This window comes from Monodelphis domestica, chromosome 1 (assembly GCF_027887165.1).
Source record: "Monodelphis domestica isolate mMonDom1 chromosome 1, mMonDom1.pri, whole genome shotgun sequence".
NCBI classification, from domain to species: Eukaryota; Metazoa; Chordata; class Mammalia; order Didelphimorphia; family Didelphidae; genus Monodelphis; species Monodelphis domestica.
The window spans coordinates 85,054,146-85,077,502 of NC_077227.1; the positions used below are offsets into that span (position 1 = coordinate 85,054,146).

Sequence of the window (23,357 nt, forward strand, 5' to 3'; positions counted from 1 at the left end):
GAAAAGGGGGAAAATAATGTCTTGATATAGATATAAGGATTCATGCATTCTAATTATCATCTGTTGCCAATTATCTTTCAATACTCAGTCCAAGTGCCACTTCTTCCATGAAGCCTTCCATGATACCCTGACTAGAAGTTTAACCTCCTAACACTTATCCATTTCTTAATTTTTAGTTTGTATCATATTTATTTATTTTTTGGAGTGAGGAATTTTAGCATTATTATAAGAAGTGGGGTGTCAGAGTGTGAAAATGGAATTCTTTGTTCCTTTTGTCTATTCTGAGTTTACATTTGTGAAACGAAATCCTTTATTCCCTTTGCCTAGTTGGAGTTAACACTTTGGTTACTCACCACCAGCCTTCCTGGTTGAGAGCTAATTAATCTCTGCCTGGATTAAGCAGACCCAGAGTAAACATTTAGGTTGACAGGACAGATAACATCTCTAATCTCTTTACATTTCTCTACTTTATTATTTTCTCTCCATTTTGTAAATATTTATAAATACATTTCGTGGCTTGAGATATAATAAATATTGGTGACCACATAATTTCATAAAAGTATTATCAAACTATTAAATTTAACCTTTACATTTCTGACAAACCATGAAGGCTGTGACAAGTACCCTCAAATTTCCCTCACTTTTCTTAATTTTTCCTTTACTATCTCATCAGCCCTTTCTCTGTTTCTGCAATTTTCACCTGAGAAGGTAAGTCCAAATTTTTGTTTTTCAAAATCACTTAGAGTCTTTTAAAAATCCTTTTAGCCTGAGGCTGGTTGATTAAGGGCGTGCCTGTATTCTGCTATAAAGTCCTTGAAAAATCCTTGAAAAATACTCTGACCCTAACCAATAGCAACATCTACTAGTAAAAAAAAAAACCCAGAAATTACAATGAATCTAATAAGTAAATTTATATCATTTAACATGGATTTTACCAACATAACCCAGGTTGGAAACTTGTTGGCTTTTCTCAGTTTAAAATGGCTCATATGTTCAGAGGACATTTCATAGTATCTATATAGCCTGTGAAATAGGTTTAATACTCTATATATTCTACCTTAAAAGGAAACAAGACAATTGTTTAGTTGAATTCAGAGCTGAATTAAAAACTCAAAAATGAAAGTAACATGGATGATCTGGAAATACAACTGGAAAATAACAAAGAAATCTCTGTAAAGGAGCATTGGAATTGTAAAAAAAAAAGGGGGGGGGGAGAACTCTTAAATTCAGTATCCTGTATCCTGTCACACATATTGTATTGGTTGAGGATCTAATTTTGTTTGTTAAATTACTATATTTTGGTTGTTGGCTATGTGTTCTGTTGCATTATTTTTGTTTGTACTTCCCCATATGACTGAATTGGAGAAAATACCATTGTAAAGGTCCAGAAAAATTTAATGATCTAAAAATTTAATTGATTTTAAAGGGCTTTCTGAAGTGAAGTGCCTAAATATTGCCCATTTTTGTATTTGTAAAAATGTAGTGCATGAGATATCTTATTCAGAAGGTAGAAGTTTTTCTAAAGGGCATGGCACCCCTTAATATCTCACCTCCACATTAAAATGGATGAGACATATAAAAGACGCATGCCTTTTAGAGCTGTTATGCTCTCATGCCAAAGGAGGGAGCAAACCCAAGGGGTTTGGTTACCCTGTGATGGGTTATAGTCTTATACTGGATGCTCTACAGGCATCCCAAACTCAACATGTCCAGACAGATTTCATTACTTCTGACTCTTTTCTCCCCACATCTCCCCTACTCTCAAACTGTCACTGTCAAGGGCACCTGTCCTCCCAATTACCCAGGCCCAGAGATTTAGTATTATTCTCAACTCCTCATTTTCACTCACTTACTCGATAAACATTAATTTATTAAGCACCTATTATGTGCCAAGCACTATGCTAAATGTTTCACTTGCTCCATATATTTTAATCATTGACAAAAGTAGTTTCTACCTTCACAGTATCTCTCATTTATATCCCCATTTCTTCAGCCACAACCCTAGTTTAGGTCCTCAACATCTCTCCCTGGACTATTAGAATAGCTTTCTACCTGATTTTCCTACCTTAAAGTCCCTCTGCACTACAGTTCACCACTCCTTATCTGTTCAGGTCATTTTTTCTAAAGTTTGGATCTTGCCATATCAACCCTCTTCTCAAGGAGCTCTAGTTGGCTCCTTATTACCTTCAGGATGAAATATAAACCCCTTTGTTTGGCATGCATTTTATAATTTGACCCTTTCCTACACTTTTAGCCTTTTTACTCCTTCCCTAACAGGTACTACCATAATCAATCCAGTTACCTTGGCCTACTTGCAGATCTTCAAACAAGAACATTCTATCTCCCAACTCAACTTTGCACTTGTTTGTCTTCCATACCTGGAATCCCCTAGCCTATCACCTGACATCTCCACCCCCTCCCCCAGCTCTCTTTCTCCCCCTCCCCCCCATTCATTCTGTCAGTCTCTTTCTCCATACACAAGGGCTCATGGGCTTTCCTCTCACAGATGACCTCTACTCTGTATGAAATGGAAACTCCTTGAGGGCAGAGACAATTTCTTTTTAACCTTTCTTCCTACACACACACACACACACACACACACACACACACACACACACACACACTTGTGGGAATGCTTTATGAATGCTGATTGACTTACTGACCCACTGAACCTATACTCTTCTGAACTGGCTGAAATTCTCTGCTCTTTTTTTGCTCTTATTAAATTCATTTTGATGCATAGAATCTTGAGATTTAAAGCTATAAGACAGAGTAGATAATTCAGTTCCATCCCCACATTTTTTTTTTTGCAATTGAGGAAACTGAAGTCCAGTGGGGAGAGATAATTTGCTCAAGGTAATGAAAATAGTAAGAAATATATGGACAGAAAGAAAAAGAAAGACATCCCTTCCCTCAAAGTCCTTACATTTTATTGGTTAAAGGACCACCATTCACAAAGCATCATAGGGAGTAAAATATAATGAAATATTTTCTTATTCCTGTCCTCTCATGTTTATGCGGGCTTTTTTCTCCTCTCTTCAACATCTTCCTCTGAAAAGGAACACTAATATTCAACAGACACACAATTTCATTGTCTTTGTGGAATCAAGTTTTGTGCACTTTCTTCTCAAATTTTCCATGGGGGAAGGGGGAGTTGAGCCTAGGCTTGATTTCTTGCCCTTTCCCACCTCCACCCGGCCAGGGGCCCTGGAGGCTCAATGAAACAGGTTTTCGCTAGACTGTGATAGGACAGGAGCCTTCCTCCTAAGTGCTTTAGTCTTCCTTAATAGAAAAACAGGCTCTCCAGTTTTGACCCAGAGACTGCCTGCCCTCCAGCCATAGCCTTGGGATCCCAGAGAAGGTGCTTTCCAGGATTGCACACAAATCCTAGTCTCTTGTTTAGAAGACTGGGCAACGTTCGGGTGGGTAAGGAGGGAAGCCCCTATTTGAGCTAGACGCTCCCTCCAGGGCGCCGGAGGGGGCTACTGGTTGCTGGGGGAGGGAAGAAGGGCGGCGGGTGGGGAACGAGGATACCGCGAGCTGGGGGCCAGGAAGAGAGAGGGGCGGGGCGGGACAGGACGCGGCAACTTCGCTTGGTGGCCACTTGGGCACTAGAAGCAGTGGCTGCGGTGGTGGTGGCAGGAGCAGCAGCTACGAGAGCAGCCAGCGGCCCCTCGGATCCCAGTGGAATCGAGATCTCTAGGAGTGGAGGAGCACAGCTATCGAGAGCCGCACGGAGAACGAAGACCCCGAGGTACTGAGGCTTTGGAAAGGCTGGGTCTGGCTAGGACTTCCCGTGCCCCAGTGCTCCCCGCTACCCCAATGGCTGAGCTCTTGGGCTCTGGCACTGGCCGCGGATAGGAAGCGAAGTGAGGACCCCCGCCCAGCAGAAGCCGGAGCGCAGGGTTGGTTGGGGGAGCGCGGGAGAGGACTCCATGGGTAGCGCAGACCGAAATGGTGATGGACATCAACAGCAGCGGCGGCGGTGTCTCAGACCCAAGCTACTACAGTAGCCTCCGCTCCTTCCTGCTACAGGAGGTGGGACAAGGTCTCCGCGACCTGAGCCCGGACGGTGGTGGTGGTGGCAGCGACGGGATGATCTCGGGCTCCTGGGAGCCAAATCTGCTGCAGGTGATCCAGGAGGTTACAGCCAGCCCAGAGCCAGGCGCCTCCTCTGACAACGACACGGTCTGCGGAGAGCAGATCAACTATGGCAATACCGAGAAAGTTGTGATTGGGGCCATCCTGTCTCTCATCACGCTGCTCACCATCGCGGGCAACTGCCTGGTGGTGATCTCCGTCTGCTTTGTCAAGAAGCTCCGCCAGCCCTCCAACTACCTGATCGTGTCGCTAGCCCTGGCCGATCTTTCAGTGGCTGTGGCTGTCATGCCCTTTGTCAGTGTCACGGACCTCATCGGAGGCAAGTGGATCTTTGGACACTTCTTTTGCAACGTCTTCATCGCCATGGACGTGATGTGCTGCACCGCTTCGATCATGACCCTCTGTGTGATCAGCATTGATAGGTAAGCAAGTGGTGGGAGCTGGTCCGCTCTGTCGGGTAGGGCTGCTAGAATGTGAAAGTAAGAGCTCCTTGGCCTTTTGGGGATGCTGTCACACGGAGAGACAGACTCTTACAGGGGGGGAAACAGATTCAGGACAGAACTGAGATGCTGATCTTAAGTATACCAAAGTACAATTATAATAGTTTGGTTCTCCCATTTACTCTGTCTCTGTCTCTGTCTCTGTCTCTGTCTCTGTCTCTGTCTCTGTCTCTGTCTCTGTCTCTGTCTCTGTCTCACTCTGTCTCTCTGTCTCTGTCTCTCTGTCTCTTTCTGCCTCTGTCTTTTTCTGTCTCTGTCTTTTTCTGTCTCTGTCTCTGTCTCTGTCTGTCTCTGTCTCTCTCTTTTTCTCTCGTATATCCTTAATTCCTTCCCTCTATTATTCCCCTCTCCTCACCCCCAACAATATGAATCCTTTCAGTTTTCCAGTAGAGTTCATTTTTTTCCAGTGCTTTCACAAACAGTAAATAATTTATTTAAAAAATAGGTCAAGAAAAGACTGCCATCCTAAACATTTGTATAATCAATTCATCTCCAGGGACCAATCTCTACTCACTGAGGGATCATCTGGGAAATGGGGAAAGCAAAACTTTCAGAAGCTTTGGCATCAACAGCACATAATTTATCACAACATTCTTCCCATCTCACTGCTGTAGTGGTTGATAGTTCTGGGCTCATGTCTTGAAGTTTCCCCAGTAGAAACAGAAGGCTATATACACTTAAGACCACATCATTGGTTAAGCAGAATTTCTTAGCTCTAGTCTTCTAGTGTCATTTCTCTTGGGATCATTCTCTGGCATCCTTCCCAGTGAACTTCCCATCAATGGAAATGTTCAAAGAAAGCCTGAATGATTACCTCTTAGGGGTGCTGCATTCAAGCCTGGGGTAAGAGGTCATCCCAGATGATCTTTAAGGAGTTTTTCAAAAATAAGATTCCATGATCCTAGAATTCTTTGGACCTAGAATTATCTTTAAAACTAGAAACATGGCATACTGGAACCACTCATTGATTCAAACATTTATTAAAGACCTGTTTAATGCAAGGCCTTATGGAGGACATTGGGAGAAGTAGAGGGATAAATACAATATAGTCTCTGCAGTCCTGTGTATTACATGCACCTGTCTCACAGAGGAGATAATATATATGGGGGATATACTGTAATACAAATTAGTCTATGACAAGTATGTAAATAGAAGTGCTTTGAGAGGTATAAGGAGGAAAAGAAAGTCTTTTGGCCCCCATATAATTTAACATCAGAATATTGTTTTCTAAGAGCTACTTTTGCTTTTGTTAGTACAGCATTTGGCACATAGTAGGTGCTTAATAAATGCTTGCTAATAAAAATTGCTATAACTTAATTTTGTGCTTTTAAAGTATTTTCTTAGACTATACATTAAGTGCTACTAAATTTAGGATTGAAAACAGTGTTTTTACTTAGGTTTAGTAAATTTTAAAATTTCAGAACTGTAAAAATTTGAGTAATAAATTGATGTCTTTATACTTAGAATGTTAGCTCCTTTGGGGTCTTATGTAATAAGGTTTCTCTTTTTTTGTTTAAAAAATAAAGTTACTCATCTAATGTTGACGTTGAACACATTTCAGTTATTTTAAGCTTGCCCAAGGTTTAGAATGACCAAATAAGGAGAAAGATAGAAAAGAGCATCTTTTATTGAACTTTTATAGAAAAAAATTGTGTTCCTTAGTAAGGAAACTAGATTACTTAAAAAAAAATCCTGTCATTTTATAATTACAATAGAATCTTCTGATAGCCAAAAAAAGGGCAGTTATTTTAAGAGCACTGCATACACCTGGAATTTAACTCCAGGCTTGGAATGTAAAGTTTAAATTGCTGTAGTTAAGAAAAAATCAGATACATATGAGTATATGGTATTGACTGGAGTTGACTGGAGGAAGAGTGTGGACTGCTACCGCAAAGGATAAAAATCAATTCAATGAGCAGTAGTTTGACAACTGTATTGGCCAAAAGAATTATTTGCAAGACTGAATTCCCTTAAAAGTAATTGAAGTACAATCAGATATAAAGATTCATCCTACAAATGCTGTGCTTGTAATCTTTTTTCATTACATAATTGGTAAAAAGCTATGCACTCATCCCATTATGTATATGCAGCAGTCTGTAAGAGTATTTCTTCTCTTGGCACAACCTTTGAGTGCTACACTAACCAAACATATTCTTCACTCAATATGCAGGTGTAATTTTTTGGCATTAACAAGAATGTAGTTAGCTTGAGAGGAAGTTGGCTCTCTTTAGCGGATGGATCCTCTAATTTGTTCTTGTGTCATTGGGCATCTGAAATCTTGTCTTCTGTTCATATTAGCTATTTTACTGCCACAAACTGATGCTCCAATGGGAGATAGCCTTCTCAATGGAGACTTTAGTCTAAAAATGGTTGGCTACCTTTTTGGAATCTGAGGATTTTGACTTCAGCTGAGCCTTAGGGATTGATGAAATTGGAAGACTCCAACCACCTATTTATTTTTGTTTTGGACTGCACTAGGTGAAAAATGTGAAATGCTATTTTTCTTTCTCCCTTGAGATGAATTATTTCTAAAGGGTGTAATTTTCAAAGGTTCAATCAGCTACCTTGTAGAAAAATGGCAATTGGTAGAAAATGGTCTATAAAATACAAACCTGTGAAAAATGCATCATTTAAACAGTATGCTGTAATGCAGAGATAATAAAACTCCACTTTCCTTTTGAATTCATAGATGAATTGCCTTATCCCCCCCTTTTTTTTGCCTTTTATGTCTAAGTAATAGTTTTTGAGGGCTTCTGGCCTAAACAACCAGACTCAGGTGAGAACAGAGAAAGATACTTCCCATTATGTGTGTATTGATTAATACATATGTATATACATCCACATCCACATACATACATAGTGGTAGGACTTGGAATCAGATGAACCCAGGGTTTGAATCCTGCTGTTGATTCTTCCTGGTTGCTTGGTTGTATAACCATGGAAAAGTCACAACCTCTCTGAATTTCAATTTCTTCAGCTGTAGAATGGAGATAAAAATGCCTAAAGTAGTTAGCTTATGGTGTTTTTGTGAGGATCAAATGAAGTAATGTGTGGAAAGCTTGCTCTGTAAGCTTGAAAACATTGTGTAAATGTCAGATCTTAAAGCATTCTCTTTCCTACAAGCAGACATTCTAAGAAATTCAAAGATACTTTTAAAAGAACACAATCTTTCTGGGAATCTTCCTCAAGTGCAGAAGAGGAAATGTAACACACTAATTCTGTTTTCTATTTGATTCTCATTTATTCCCCCACCTTCCATACAAATTGGAAAGACAAGTTCTAGACTTCTGCTGGCTTGAAAAGTCATTGATTAGATGTAGACCTTACAGCTCAGGTTCTTAACCTGGGGTTTGTGAACTTCTTTTTCCTTCTATATTTTGATAAGTATTTCAATATAATTGATTTCCTTTACAATTCTACATATTTTATTTTATGAATTTCAAAACATCCTAAGAAGAGAACTATAGATGATCCATAAGACTCCCAAAGGGGTCCATGACACACACATGATGGTAATGAACCCTTGCCTTAGAAGCAGAAAGCCATCTCCCCTGAATGGACTTTACTGATCCCAAACTGGGATAATTGAAACCATTTTCTGTTGTTTTTCTTTTCTAGATGCACTTTGATTCTAGAATTAGGTTGAGCAAAACAACCTGAATAGTTTTGCTTTGTTGGAACCAATTAATTTCCAATTTCATAAGCAGTCCTTACATGTCTTAGAGTAGTGAGTGGAAGACCCTACCTGAGTCCAAAAGACCCTGGTCCTCTTTGTGATACATTCTAGCTATAAGAGCATGGGCAAGTGACCTATATTCTATGGGTCTCCTGGAAATCTTCTAAGACTGTTAATTACAGATGAATTACTAATCTGCATAGATAGATTCCCCAGAGATGAAATGCCACCCCAACCCTCATCCCCACTTCTGAGGACTCCTTGTATTTCTATTGTTACAAGTTTTCAGTCTAGCTAATTTAGAAGAGCTGCCTTGACCTTTGTCATATTCAGTTTTATGTGGTAATGGACTTGAGCTGATGCCTAACTCTCTCTGGGCTTCCTTGGAAGCCAGGTACTGTGAGTCATTCTCTTGGATCATTGTTTTGAGTTTTGGTCTTTCTGGCTGCTGTCCTATTGTGCTTTGCTGTGCAGTGAGCAGTCTTTCTATCTAGCTCCCTGACACAACCTTTCTTTTCCAACTTAAATGTTCATATACAGCTTCAGAATGAATTTTCAGCTTGCACATACATTTTGACAGAGACTGAGAAACTTATTAAAGCAGCAAGCAGTACAGGATAGGCTATTGAGAAGAGGGAGTAAAAGAAAAATATAGAATCAGTGGGCAACTGAAATGTTGAGTAAGGGACATTGGATTGAGAGGTAGAAAACCTAGGTTTGAGGAGTCCTAATTCTTTTACTTACTGTGTGATCTTGGGCAAATCACAAAATCATCTTTAGTAAGTCATTGAAATAACTCTCTGGGTCTCAGTCACCTATCTGAAAAAATGGGAATGATAATACTTATACTATCCACCTAATAGGGTAATTGTGAGGAAAGGGATTTGGGAACTCTAAAGCACTACAGAGATATGAGGTTCTGCTACTACCATTAATCTCACATGGCTTTAGGAGATTGAAGTAAGATAGTGTTTTTAATAGTCCCTTGGGAGCTGTGACATGCTACATAAATGCATACTATTATTGTTTGATCTTGTTGCAATATCATGAACAGTATTGAGAGGTTAATAAATTAAAATGCTCTCATTTTTTCAGAAGAGGAAACTGAGGCTTAGTGAGGTGCAGTGAATAAGCCAGTGGTATACTCAGGTCAAGAATTTGGATAAGTAATTCAAATCAGTCTAGGCCAGAGGTGTCAAACTCAGAAGGCAGGTAGCATGTAGCCTGAAACATATTAAAAATATAATTGGGATAATTTTTAGTAAAATAACTGTGAATATAGTAAAGCATAGTTAAGGTTGATGTGTGCTTTTCTAAGTCAATATGTGGCCTGCAGGGAGTCCTTTCTATTGGACTTTGATACCACTGGTACAGACCATTAAGGATAAAAGTCTCCTTTTTAATGACTGGGTCATAAAATCATAACCTTAGAGTAGGAATGGATCTTGGATGTTATCTAGTTTGATTTCTTTATTTGATGGATGAGGAACTGAGGCCCAAAGAGTTAAAGGACTTCATGGCTAGTCTAGCACTCTTATTGTATTTAGTGAGGCTCATCAAGTGTTAGTTACTTGCTCAATATCATTGGTCTCATTCAATTTAGAACCAGAACTAGAATCCAAGGTCTCTTGTTTCTCAGTGCAGCATGCTTTCCTTTCTGTCTTACTGAATTTAATGGTAAGAGGCCAAGTTGATATATCAAAAAAAATAATGATTCATATGAAATAATCTATTCTCCAAAATTATCTAGGCAGTAGATCCAGAGTTCAAGGTAGACATGTGGTAGAACTATGTCTAATTTCTGCCTGGCTACCTCTAAACAAGATATGAGTTCAAAGATTCCTTTTTGTTATTATTGACCAATTACTGACACAGGCGGAAAACTCTAGCCCAAAATAGAGCCTAATAAGTATGTAAGGGAATTTCAAATAAAATTCTGGGTGAGGCCTGAGAGGGGCAAATATTCTAGATGAGAAGAATAGCACAAAGAAAGGCATGAAGTGATAAAAGCTTTTTTACTTCATGCCTGGATAATTGCCACAGTCTAATAACTGGTCTTTCTGACTCCATCTCACATATTAAGATTTCTCTTAAAACATCATTCTGTGTCACTGTTTACCCCTTCAAAAACCTTCAGAGGCTCTTCATTGCCTACAGGATAAAGTACGGGCTCATTAGGCTGACATTTAAGGACAATCTAGCCCTAATCTACCATTTGAGCCTTATTCACACTACTCCTCCAAACAGAGCCCTCCACTTTAGCCAAATTGGTTTGCTCACTCTCTGAACAAACACCCTTGTATTTTCTTACTTCAGGGCATTTGTGCCCATCTTTCCTAGAATCATTGACTTAGAACTGGGAAGGATATTAAAGATAATTCTGTCTATGCCTTAATTCCCCCACCCTGGAATGCCTTCCCCATTTAAAATTTTACCCATCATTCAAAACCCAGCTTAGATCCTAGCTGAGCCATTATTCTGGTAACAGTCTCTCTCTCTCTCTCTCTCTCTCTCTCTCTCTCTCTCTCTCTCTCTCTCTCTCTCTCTCTCTCTCTCTCTCTCTCTCTGTCTCTCTGCCTCTGTCTCTCTGTCTCTGTCTTTGCCTCTGTCTCTCTGTCTCTGTCTCTGTCTCTCTGTCTCTCTCTCCAGTATCACCACTTATAGAGGGCAGCTAGGTGGTACATTATATAGAGTGGTGGACCTGGAGTCAGGAAGACTTGAATTCAAATCTGACCTCAGACACTTACTAGCTATGTAACCCTGGATAAGTCACTGAACCTTGTTTGCCTCAGTTTCCTCATCTATAAAATGAGCTGTAGAAGGAAATGACAAACCACTCCAGTATATTTGTAAAAAAAACAAAACACCCAAATGAGGGGGAGCAGTGGATTGAAAATCAAACCCAGAGATAGGAGGTCCTAGGTTCAAATCTGGCCTCAGATGCTTCCTAGTTGTGTGATCTGGGCAAGTCACTCAACCCCCATTGCTCTTATTACTCTTCTGTCTTGGAACCAATGCATAGTACTGATTCCAAGATGGGAGATAAAGTTTAAAAAAAAGAAAGAAAACCTCAAATGGGAATGTTACTGAACAGTAACAATTTGCTTACTATTAATAATATCAATTTGACAATTTATTGAAGGCTCTTTTATCATTTTCATCAACAGTTTTTGTCAATTACATGGTTTAACTATGTGTTTATGTCTCATCTCAAATTCTAAGCTTTTCAAGGGTGAGGTCAGTATTTTTCTGCATCAACTCCTCTGCTTCTCCTCCAGGACTTAGCACAGTATTGCAATCACTCAATAAGAAGTATTTTTTTTTGATTGGCTAATTTGATAAAAGTAGGAGGAGCAAGATGGGTTTGGGAGGTAGGAACAATGTTTAATAAAGGAGATAGACTAATAGAATGGGAACTGTGTTGATGAAGTACTTAATAGACTAAAGGGTTTAGATTTTTTTTCTTCTGATGAGCAAAAAGAAATTATAAGTTCTTGAACAGAGAAATGACATGATGAAAATGGGCTTTGCAGAAAAAAGTTGGATGAATTAGAAATAGGAAACCTGGGGCAAGTATATCAGCTTGGAGGCTTTTGCAGCAACCCGTGAATTGATATTCTATTTATGAGTGATGACTATGAAAAAGGAATAGAAAGGATAAATTCAAGAGGTGTTAATAGAGGAAGGCCTGTCAGGACTTAGTGACCTATTGAGCACAAAGAATTAGAAAGGAACTACAACTCCAAAGAATTTCTTATTAATGTAAAATTTTTATTTCAGTTCCAAATTCTTTCCCTTCCTCCATCCCCTTCCTTCCACACTGAGAAATCAAGAAATATGATACACATGACACATACAAAGTTATGCTAAATATTTCTGTATTAACAATTTTCTTTAAAAAAAGGCATGAAAAATAAAGCAAAAACTGTTTCAGTCTGCACTCTGAGTCCATCAGTTCTCTATCTGGAAGTAGATGGCAGTTTACATCATGAGTCTTTTGTGGTTGTAGTGAATCATTGTATTTATTAGAGTTACTAGTTTTTTTTACAGTTGATTGTTTTTATAATATTGTTACTGTGTAAATTATTCTAATGGTTCTGGTTGCTTCACTTTGCATTAGTTCATATAAGTCTTTCCAGGTTTTTTCTGGAATCATACCCTTCATCATTTCTAACAGTATAGTTAGTATTCTGTTCCATTTATATACCATCACTTGTTCAGCCTTTACCCAAATGATGGACATTTAATCAGTTTCCAATTCTTTGGGGAAAAAAGAGTTGCTGTCAGTTTTCTTTATGCATGGATTCTTTCCCCTTTTCTTTGACCTCTTTTGAGTATAGACTTTATAGCAGTATTGCTGTCAAAGAGTAGACACGGTTTAACATACTTTTGGGCATAGTTCCAAATTGTACTCCAGACTGTTTGGACCAGTTCACAGCTCAATCAATATTGAATTAATGTACTTAATTTCCCACATTCCCCTCAACATGTGTCATTTTTCTTTTCTGCCATTTTAACCAATTTGATGGGTATGTGGTGGTATCCCAAAGTTGTCTTAATTTTAATTTCTCTTATTAGTGACTTAGAACATTTTTATATGGTGTTAAATACTAATTTCTTTCTCTGAAAACTACCTATTCATATATTTTGTCTATTTATCAATGGGAATGAATTTCATTTTAACAAATTGGCCCTTTTTCTCATATTTTTGAGAAAAGTGACTTTTATCAGAGAAACTTACTTTAAAATTTGTATTCCTCAATTTCTTGCTTATCTTCTAATTGTGGCTGAATTGATTTTGTTTGTGTGAAAACTTTTTACTTTTCTGTAATCAAAGTAAGCTATTTTACCTCCTATGAACCTCTTTATCTCTTGTTTTAGTATGAACTCTTCCCCTATTCAAATAACGGAGAGGTATTTTCTTCCTTGGTCCCTCATTTGCAAATGATATTACACCTTATGTAGAAATCATATAAGTTTTTGTGATATGGTGTGAGATATTGATCTTTGCCTAGTTTTTGCCAGACCACTTTCCAATTTTCCCAGTTGTTTTTTTTGGTCAAATAGTGAGTTCTCACCTCCAAAACAGGAGGATGTATTATGTATTCTGTTGATTGACCACTTTATTTCTCACCCAGTACCAAATTGTTTTCATGATTAGCTTTGTAATATAGTTTGAAATCTGTTACTGATAGGCCCCCTTCTTTTACATAAAAATTGATTTCCTTAATAATATCTCTTTGCAATTATGTTGTATTTTACTTTTTATCAAAGACTTCCATAGTTTTTAGCTCTCAGAGGATCAAAGTGTCTAGAAACACAATAGTGTAGCAAAAAAAAATTTAGACAACTTGTCTTTGAATTGAGTTTCTGTTGGAATTTCAGAGAATTTCAGAACTGAAAGTGACCTAGATCTATTCTTACTTGCTACCCAAAATAAAAAAAAATGCATTTTCTCTAATATCCTTAATGGATTATCATCAAGCCACAGTTCTAACACATTGGCATGGAAAGAGGGCAGATATTTAGAATCAGAAGACATGAACTCTGACTGCTTCTCTGCCTCTTACTACTTGTGAAATGTTAGATAAATTACTTTACCTCCTTGTAACTTTGCTTACTCTCCTGTAAAATGAGAAGATTGGACTGAATAACTCCTAAGGTCATCAGTAGCTATAAATCTATGATCCTCTGATTTAAATGAGGGAGCTCACTATCTTCCAAGGTGGCTGTCTCATTGTTGTACAACTCTAATTTTTAGAATTTTTTTTTCTGTTATTCCTCTGAATGGTTCAAGTTCTTCTCTGTGAAATTACAGAAACTAACTATATACAAATGCATGAAACTGAATTTGTACCAACTTTCAAACAACTCCATTTAACTACATTTTAAATCTCCACAAGAAGTAACTTAAGTGTGATGGTTTCCAACCTATTAGCTGCAGAACCTCAGTAATTCCTGGGGTCCATGGAATTATTGCAAGAGACTTACAAATTCAAATATGTACTAGGCATTGTCATTCCAACCTTTATTTAGCTCCACAAAAATACACAGTGTGACAAATAAACAAACATCCCTCCCCTAGAGTGAATAAATAATACCTTGCACGTAAATGCATTATTGTTTTTCAAATGTATATGGATACTACTGGCAGCATGGCAAATTGTATAAAGGACCATCTTTAGAGTCAAGTAGATGTCAGTTCAGATCCTGCCAGTTGAGGATACTAGCTGCATGTCTGATCTCATTTTATTTAACCTCCTTGTGCCCAAGCATTTCTCTCAAAGCTGAAAGTACAGATGTGCTGATCTACATTGACCCAGGAAATATCTAGACTAGGAGTTCTTTTCATCCTTCCATTCATAATATCATAGATCCTTGGCCTGAGAACTTATACTTTGCACTTGAGGTACTTTCCTGAATTTCTGGATCTTTAGTTCTTGACTTGGCCTTGACTCTTGGATTCCTTCTTGACTCGCCAACCAACTCCAGATATATGCTCATCTTTCTCTCAGTCCTGACCTCTTAGACTACTCTGACCTGTTCCTACTTATATCCTGGTGTTACTGTAGAAAAGTTTACTTGGGAAACAAAATGAAGTTCAGGATATTGGAGACATGTAGAATCAGAGCCAAGAGAATTGGATGGTTTTTAGGGGATAATTCCATCAATCTGTGGCCACCTGATGAGTCACTCTTCTGTGCAATACAGATACGCAGAGCAATGATGTTAGCAAAGTGTTTTGTGTGGCCAAATTATTAGTAGTTTAGCACTAGGAATTGGCTTCCTGTCATCATCACTGCTATGGTGCAGGGTGAAAATGGAGGGGAAAGCAAATAAAAATCCCTGAACCACTCATTTATTGTAATTTTCAATGAATAAACATATTTGGCAACAGAGTCATTTGATTTAGGAAATGTAGGGGCAAGTGCACACTGTTCATATTGTGGGTATGTAAAAATTGGTGGATGCCAATAAAACAAAAGCTTTTGGCTGAGGGATGTAGGGTTATATACTCAAGAGATGTTCTTTATAAGACAAAATCAAACCACTTCAACAATAAAACTTATTATATGCTTTCCATATGCCAGAGCATTGTTCATGGTGCTGGAGGTAGAAAATGCATGGCTTTTGCCCACATGGGGTTCAGAGTTTGATAAGGAGACTTATGAGAGACAAGCAAATAATATTAATTATTAATATTGATTAAAGAGAAGTATCAGCAAAGTGCTAAATGATATATAGAGGTGGATGGGATAGTGCCATTATTTACTGCAAAGGAGGTAGATGATCTACAAATAAACAAAATTTTTGATAGATTAAAAATAAAATATTTGTGGCTTTATGGTGCAGTATTAAATGATTGTTTTTGCTAAATGCATTCCTTCTTTGGCTTTGGATGCTGCTGAAGTGGATAGATGCAGGTTGTAGGTTGCTTGCATTCAGTGCAATATACATGTGTATATATTGGTAGGTCTTTATATACCTGTAGTGGGAGGTGAAGATAAGGAAGTATATGGATGGTTTGGGTAAGAACTTGCAATGTTCCCACTCTAACACTAATTCAAAAACCCATTCTTATTCCAGTAACAACTTATATTTTGGCAGGGGGGCAAGGTCAGCACCTGCATAGATTGGCACATTACAGCAGAATCCCAGAATTGGAAAGGACCACAGAAGTTGTCCAGTTCAATTTATACTGTAGAAAGACCCTCAGTATAGAGAACTCCTCTATAATTTATCTGATGTGCCCATCCAGCTTTTGGCTCTGCCTGACTTCTATGTGATCTTGGACAAGTCCATGCATCTCCCTGAGCTCCAGTTTCTTCTTGGAGACAAGAGGATTTGCAGTATGCACCTCACAGGACTGCCTCCACAAAAAGTGTTTTGGAAGGCTTACAGTGGAATAAAAATGTGAGGTGAGAGTGATGATGGTTGATCATTGCTAACTTTGAACCTAGTTCATTCTATTTTTTTGGACAGCTTTATTTGTTAAGCATCCCCTCCCCCCTTTTTCAAGACAAAAATCTGACTCTACTTCTCTCCATTGCTCCTTGTTCTGGTCTCTGTGATCAAGTAGAATAATATTAATCCTTCTTCCACATGACAACCTTGCAAATACTTGAACACAGATGTCATGTTTTTCCTCTATCCTTTTTTCTCTAGAATAAGCATTCTCTGATTCTGCTCCAGATCTCTGTAGTCCCTTTTAGTATCCTTGTTTTGTTCCACTTGATGTATTCTGCCATGTCATTGTCTTTACTAAAATATGATGGTTAGAACTTAACGTAAAAGCACCAGATATGGTCTGATGAAGGCAAAACAGAGTGGGAATGCAAAAGACTTTGTTTTGGATACCATTCATTCCTTTCTTACTACAGCTGAAGGTTACCAAAAGGATCCATTAGACTTAATGCTCACTGAGGCCAAGAACCATATCTTTGTCCCTCTAATGAACCAGAATTTAGTAAATGTTTATTGACTTCTGAAGCTGTTTTTTGTTTGTTATTGCTACCTTGTCATATTGTTGACTTAAATTGAGCTTTCAGCTCACAAAACTCCTAAAGCCTTTTCATGTGAATTGTTATCTAGCTAAGCCTCTCTTATTGTATGAGTGTGAGATTGAGATTTTAAACCCAAGTAGAGAACTTTACATTTTTCTGTATTCAATCTCATTTTACATCCAGAACTCATTATTTCTCCTTGGACTACTGCAGTAGCCTTCCAGTAAATCTCTGCCTTAAGTTCTACATACTCCTTCTTTTACTTAGCCTTCAATGTAATTTTCCTTTCTTTCTTTTTTAAACCCTTACCTTCTGTCTTAATATCAACTCTAAGGTGGAAGAGTGGCAAGGGCTTAGCAATCACGGTTAAATGACTTACCCAAGATCATTCAACTAGGAATTGTTTGAGTCCAAATTTGAACCCAAGTCTTCCCAACTCCAGAACTGACACTTTATCTGTGCTACCAAGCTTCCCTGGTAATTTTTCTAAATTGTAGCTCTGATCATATTAACCCCTACTCAGTGAGCTCTAATGGCTCCCTATTTCCTCCAGGATGAAATACAAATCCCCTCTGTTCGGCATTTATTTTTATAACCTAGCTGCTTCTTTTTTTTCCCATTAATTATTTTTATTTCATTAGATTTTTTTTACAATAATAAAAAAAATTGAGTTCCAAATTTTCTCCTTCTTTGAGAAGTCAAACAAGTTCATTGTCATTATACATGTGTGGTTAAGCAAATATCTCTATATTAGTCATGTTGCAAAAGAAAATGCAAATGAAGTAAAACAATAAAAATAAAGATAGTCGAAAGAAACATACTTTAATTCTCATTCAGAGCTCATCAGTTCTCTCTCTAGAGGTGGATAACATTTTCCATTAGGGATCCTTGGGAATTGTCTTGGATCATTGTCTTGATCAGAGTAGCTAAATATTTCACGATTACTCATCCTTACAATATTGCTGTTACTGTGAACAATGTTCTTCTAGTTCTGCTTACTTTACTTTGCAAGAGTGTGTATGTCTTGCCAGCTTTTTATGAAACCATTGTGCTTGTCATTTCTTATAGAACAATAGTATTCCATCAGAATCATATACCATAACTTGTTTAGCCATTCCCCAATTGATGAGCATCCCCTCAATTTCCAATTCTTTGTCACTACAAAAAGAAATTCTATATTTTTCTGTAAATAGTCCTCTTTCCTTTTCTTTGATCTCTTTGGGATATAAACTTAGTGGTGATATTTCTGGGTCAAAGAATATGCTCTTTGGCTTATAGTTCCAAATTGTTCTTCAGAATGGTTGGACAAGTTTACAACTCCAACAACAGTGCATTCGTGTCCCGATTTTTCCACATCCCCACCAGCATATGTCATTTTCCTTTTCTGTTATATTAGTCAACCTGACAGGTGTGAGGTAGTACCTCAGAGTTGTTTGAATTTACATTTCCCTAATTAATAGTGATTTAGAGCATTTTTATATGACTATTGACAGTTTTGATTTCTACTTCTGAAAATTGACTGTTCATATACTTTGACCACTTATCAAAATGGCTTGTATTTTGTAAACCTGGCTCTGTTCCCTATATATTTGAGAAATGAAACTTTTATCAGAGAAACTTGATGTAGACCGCCCCCCCCAATTTCTTGTTTTCTTTTTCATTTTAACTGCATTAATTTTGTTGTGTAAAAGCTTTTACATTTCATATAATCAAAATTATCTAATTTACTTCTGGAAATCCTCTGTACCTTTTATTTAGTCACAAACTCTTCCCTTATGCATAGATCTAACAGTTACATTTTCCCATGCTCAATTAATTTACTTATTATACCACCCTTTATGCTAAATCATTTAGCCTTTTGACCTTATCTTGGCATATGGCATGAGATGTATTAGGTAATTGTATTAAAATATTAAAATAATTATATAAAATTAATATCTATGCCTAATTTCTACAAACTGTTTTCCAGTTTCCCCAGCAATTTTTGTCAAATGTTTAGTTCTTACCTCCCAAAGCTTAGATCTTTAAGTTTATTAAGCATTAGATTACTGTGATCATTTACTACTGTGTATTGTGTACCTAATCTATGCCACTGATCCACCAGTCTTATTTTTTAGCCAGTAGTAAATTGTGTTGATGATTGGAATTTCCATTTCCTCAAATACAACATTCCCTCACTCATCTCTGAGCCTTTGCAGTGACTATCTCCCATGCCTGAAATGCCTTGTCTCCTCAATCTCTACTTATTTTCCTTGGACTCAGTCAGTGCTAGGTTCAAATAGAACCTCATCCAGGAGAACTCTCTTAGTCTCCACATACCCCGAAATCAGATTAATTACTTTTCTTTCTCAGTTCATCTCTTATTTACTCTGTAAAGTTTTTGTTTGTACCTGGTTATCTAAATGTTACCTCTCCATTAGTATGTAAGTTCCTTGAGGACAGGGACCATTTTTGCCTTTCTTTGAATGGTCTACATTGTACCTGCCAGATGGAAAACATTTAATAATTGCTTTTAGGTTGACTGATAGACTTATTAAATCTGGTCTATATTTCATGTCTATTGAGATCTTTTTGTGCACTATCTGTCATCCAACATGTTAGCTATCCCTCTCAGCTTTTTGTTTTGTGAAAAATTGATATGCCAAGTGTTGCTTCATCCATATCATTGATAAAAATGTTGAACAGCACTCGGATGAGGATAGGTTTCTGTTAACACTCCATTAAACACATCCTTTCAGACTGATATTAACTCAACAATGACTACTTTGTGGGGTTGGTTATTCAATTAATCCAGAATCCACCTCACTGGACTATGCTGTAACCTACAATTCTCTATGTTGTCTACAAGATTATCTTGAGAAACTTTGTCAAGTGTTTTGCTGAAATCTAGGTGTTATGTCTATAGTATTCTTCTGACATACTAATCTAGTAACCTCATTAAGAAGGAAATGAGACATGACTTTTTCTTGATAAAACCATGCTGATTCTTAGAGATTTCCAAAAGCTTACAAACTATCCCTTCAATAATCTGTTTTCTCTTATTGCCAGGAATCAATGTCAAGCTTCTCAATTAATAGTTTGTAGACTATACCTTCTTCCATTTTGATGAAAAGCAGGGCAGGATTTTCCTGTCTCCATTACTGAGGCAACTTTCTGGTCCTCCATATTTCTAGATCACTGTTAGTAGCTTAATAGTTATACTTGCCAGATTTTGTAAGAGATTATCCTTGTTTGGGCCTGGAAACTTAAATCATGGAAAACACTAAGGTTCTTCTTGTTCTTGTTCTTTCTACTTTCCTTGTTCTTGCTGTTCTTCTTTCCTTTCTCCTTTTCTTTCCTCTTTTCTTTCCTAATCTTTTCCCCTATCCTTCTCCTCCTATTTCTCCTTTTCCTTTTCTTTCTCCTTTTTCCTTTCCTCTCTTTCTTCCCTCTCCTCTTTTAGTGTGGACACCCAATTGACTTAATTGGCTTAGCCTACTGCAAACCCTGAACTCAAGCCATCCACCAGCCTCAGTCTCTCCTATGACATCTTCCAGGCTCAGCCTGTCTTAACAGTGATTATAGATATGCCTCATCATGCTTGGCATTAGCTTATATTTTGTATATCTACTCCATGTTCTATTTCGGTATGAAGATAATTATTTCTTCCTTAAATTCCTCTCTTAACCCATTATTACTGACAGAAAGACTTGATTTGTAGTTGATGTGTATAAGATTGATTTCAAATATTTATTGAATAACTACTATGTCTTAAGTATTAACCTAGGTATTGTGAAAAATATAAAGATAAATAAGTCCTAGTCTTAGTCCTCAAGGAACTAGCAGGAGGGATTGAAGTTACTTTATTGAGACATGTAAATTGTGAGCTTTAAAAGATTGAAGTATCTGTCTTGTTTTTCAATAAATTTCAATGTGATGTGACCTTTATTAAATGAATTGTCAACATCATCATCATTGTCATCATCATTGTCATCATCATTATCATTGTTATAAAAGAAGTGGCCATTTTGGTTTCTGGTTGCAAATATTTGAGGGGTAATTTATCTATTCCATTTTTAAAAAACTGAGGTACAATGTGATTTTTAATAATCTTCTTTTTTGCCTCAATAAGATTTGTAAGGAACTAAAGAAAATGATGATTTCTGGGTTAGATAAAGTATCCCATTATTATGATTTTTCATGTTATTTTAAATGCTATTTCTTTCCTGGGGGCATGAAAAATAACAGTTGCAGATGAAAAATGTCTGTTCTTATTGAACTAGTTAGTGTATCTTTTTATTTTAGTGGGTATTGATTTAGATAAAGACTTAAGTGACATGATTATTAAATTTGTAGATAACACAAAGCTAGGAGGGACAGCTAACATATTGGATAAAAGAGCTAGAATGAAAAATACCTTAAAGGGCAAGAATATTTGCTAAATCAAATAAAATGAAACTTAATACTGACAAATATAAAACTTTATAAGCACTTGGGTTCAACAAATAAACCTCACAGGTAAATTATGGAAGAAGTGCGGCTGAAAAAGATGTGGCAGTTAGTGTCTGGAAGTACAACATGAGTCCATAAAATAATGTGACATTCAAGAAGACTTATGTAGTCTATTTACTAGCTGTGTGACCCTGGATAAGTCACTTGCCTCAAGTTTCCTCATTTGTAAAATGAACTGGAGAAAGAAATGGCAAATCACTCCAGGATTTTAGCAACAAAATCTCAACATAGGGGTCACTTGAATTAGACTTGAGTGAAAAGACTGAACAGCAACAAAAAAATCTAGTGCCTAGGATTATATAGTTGATGGTATTATGGTAAGACCACTACCTTGTATTGTATTCCATTCTGGGTGTCATGTTTTAGGAAGAATTTTTATAAGCTAGAAGGAATCCAGAGATGGGTAACTGGAATGAAGGAAGGCCTTTAAATTATGCCATATGGAGATTAGTTGAAGGAAGTGTGAGTATTTACTCTGGAGAAATGAAGAAATATGGACAGGAGACATATTCTACCTGTCTTGAAGTATTTGAAGAACTGTCATGAAAGAGAAATTAGTCTTATTTTGCTTGATACAGAGGAAGAATTAGGACTAATCAGTAGAAGATGCAATGAACTCCGAAATTCCATTATTCACTTTATTATAGTCTCTACTCTGATTCATTAAAATGGGCATTCTAAGTTTCTAGGCAATTTGATTATATATCTAATATTTTTTTTTTCTGAGATGGTCCAAAAACTACTGCTTACTTTATCACATCAATGATTCTTTTTGTTGTACTTTAGAATGGTGGATAGGTAAATCCAACTGCTTTTCCCCATGGAAATAGGTATCTCTGCTACTAGATACCTAGTTCCTTCAGAACAGACCCTCTGGGTAAGTCATACCACTGTTGGCAGTAATTAGTGCTTTTCTTGCATTGGGACCTATCCAGAGGAATTCACACTTTGGGACACACATAGTTCCTTCCAGATCTGAAACTTCAGGAGGAATGTAGTGAGACAATGTGATCCTGGAGAAAGATTATTGGATTTGGAATAAACAGACCTGAGTTGAAATCCTTATTCTGATACTTATTACTGTGGAAAGGAAACAAGACTGACAGTTGGTGGGGGAAGGGGCAACTGGGAGTGGCAGTTGGGTCTTGTGACTAGCACTTCCTTCCTGCTGGGAGTGGCAGTTGGGTCTAGTGACTAGCACTTCCAGCCTGCTGGGTAGGACTTCCTTCCTGGTGTTGGAGGAGGGAGGAGCTTGTTCAGCCCAGTCTGGAGTGGTGTGCCTCTTCTTGGTTCAGCCCAAAGATTCAGGCCCAATCACTTCTGAAAGTTAGAACTGTTCTTGTTTGCTTTCTGTCTACTGCTAAGATTCTGAAGTATACAAAACTGGATTGATATAGAGGAGACGGAAGTGGGAAAACCCTCCACCAGCCTCTAGGGCCTGGCCCTATACTCTGAAGCTAAGGAAAAACTCCAGTTCCAACTGGATTATTAAACTTTATGTTATTTGAATTTGCAGTCATATAAGTGGACTATCTTTTCTGGTCATAGAGGGAGCGGAACATCAGTTCAGTCATTCAACGACAAACAGACCTTATTGGACCCCTGCTGCTTCCTCTCAGCAGGGGGCATCTCTCTCCTTTGCTTCACAAGCAATATTCCCTTTCTCCCCTTAAACTCCTCCATATCCTACTACAAACCTCCCTTTATCTCCTGGTTTTTCATATCCTCCCCATCCTTTCCCAATAAATATTACATTACCCATGTGATTCTGGATGAGCCATTGCACTTATGTTATTCTGAATCTTTTTTTTTAATCTAACAATTAGGGGATTAAATTATATATTTTATAAGGTCTTTTTCAACTCTAAATCTATGAACCTGGTCTTGGGAATGACTATTCATCTCTTTTTTTGCTGAATAATTAATTCCCCTCTAGAATACCTGCTGCCATTTGGGCATAGTGGAAAATAAGAATTATAGAAATTTAGGGATAGAAAATTCTGAAGGTCTGATCTCAGGGGTCATTTGTTCTAACTTATTTATTTTATAGGTAATGAAGCCGAGGCCTAGAGTGGTAGATTTAAT

The 23,357-nt window shown here is 37.5% G+C and overlaps 1 protein-coding gene across 1 annotated transcript in view; it reads left to right on the forward strand.

The window, feature by feature from the left end:
• Positions 1–3,053: 3,053 nt before the first annotated feature.
• HTR7 (5-hydroxytryptamine receptor 7) overlaps positions 3,054–23,357 on the forward strand; it is an 80,628-nt gene continuing 60,324 nt past the window's right edge. Inside the window, exon 1 of the mRNA XM_007478827.3 lies at positions 3,054–4,523. Within this exon, the coding sequence (XP_007478889.1) occupies positions 3,955–4,523 (569 nt within the window). The 5' untranslated portion in view covers positions 3,054–3,954. The remainder of the gene's footprint in view (positions 4,524–23,357) is intronic.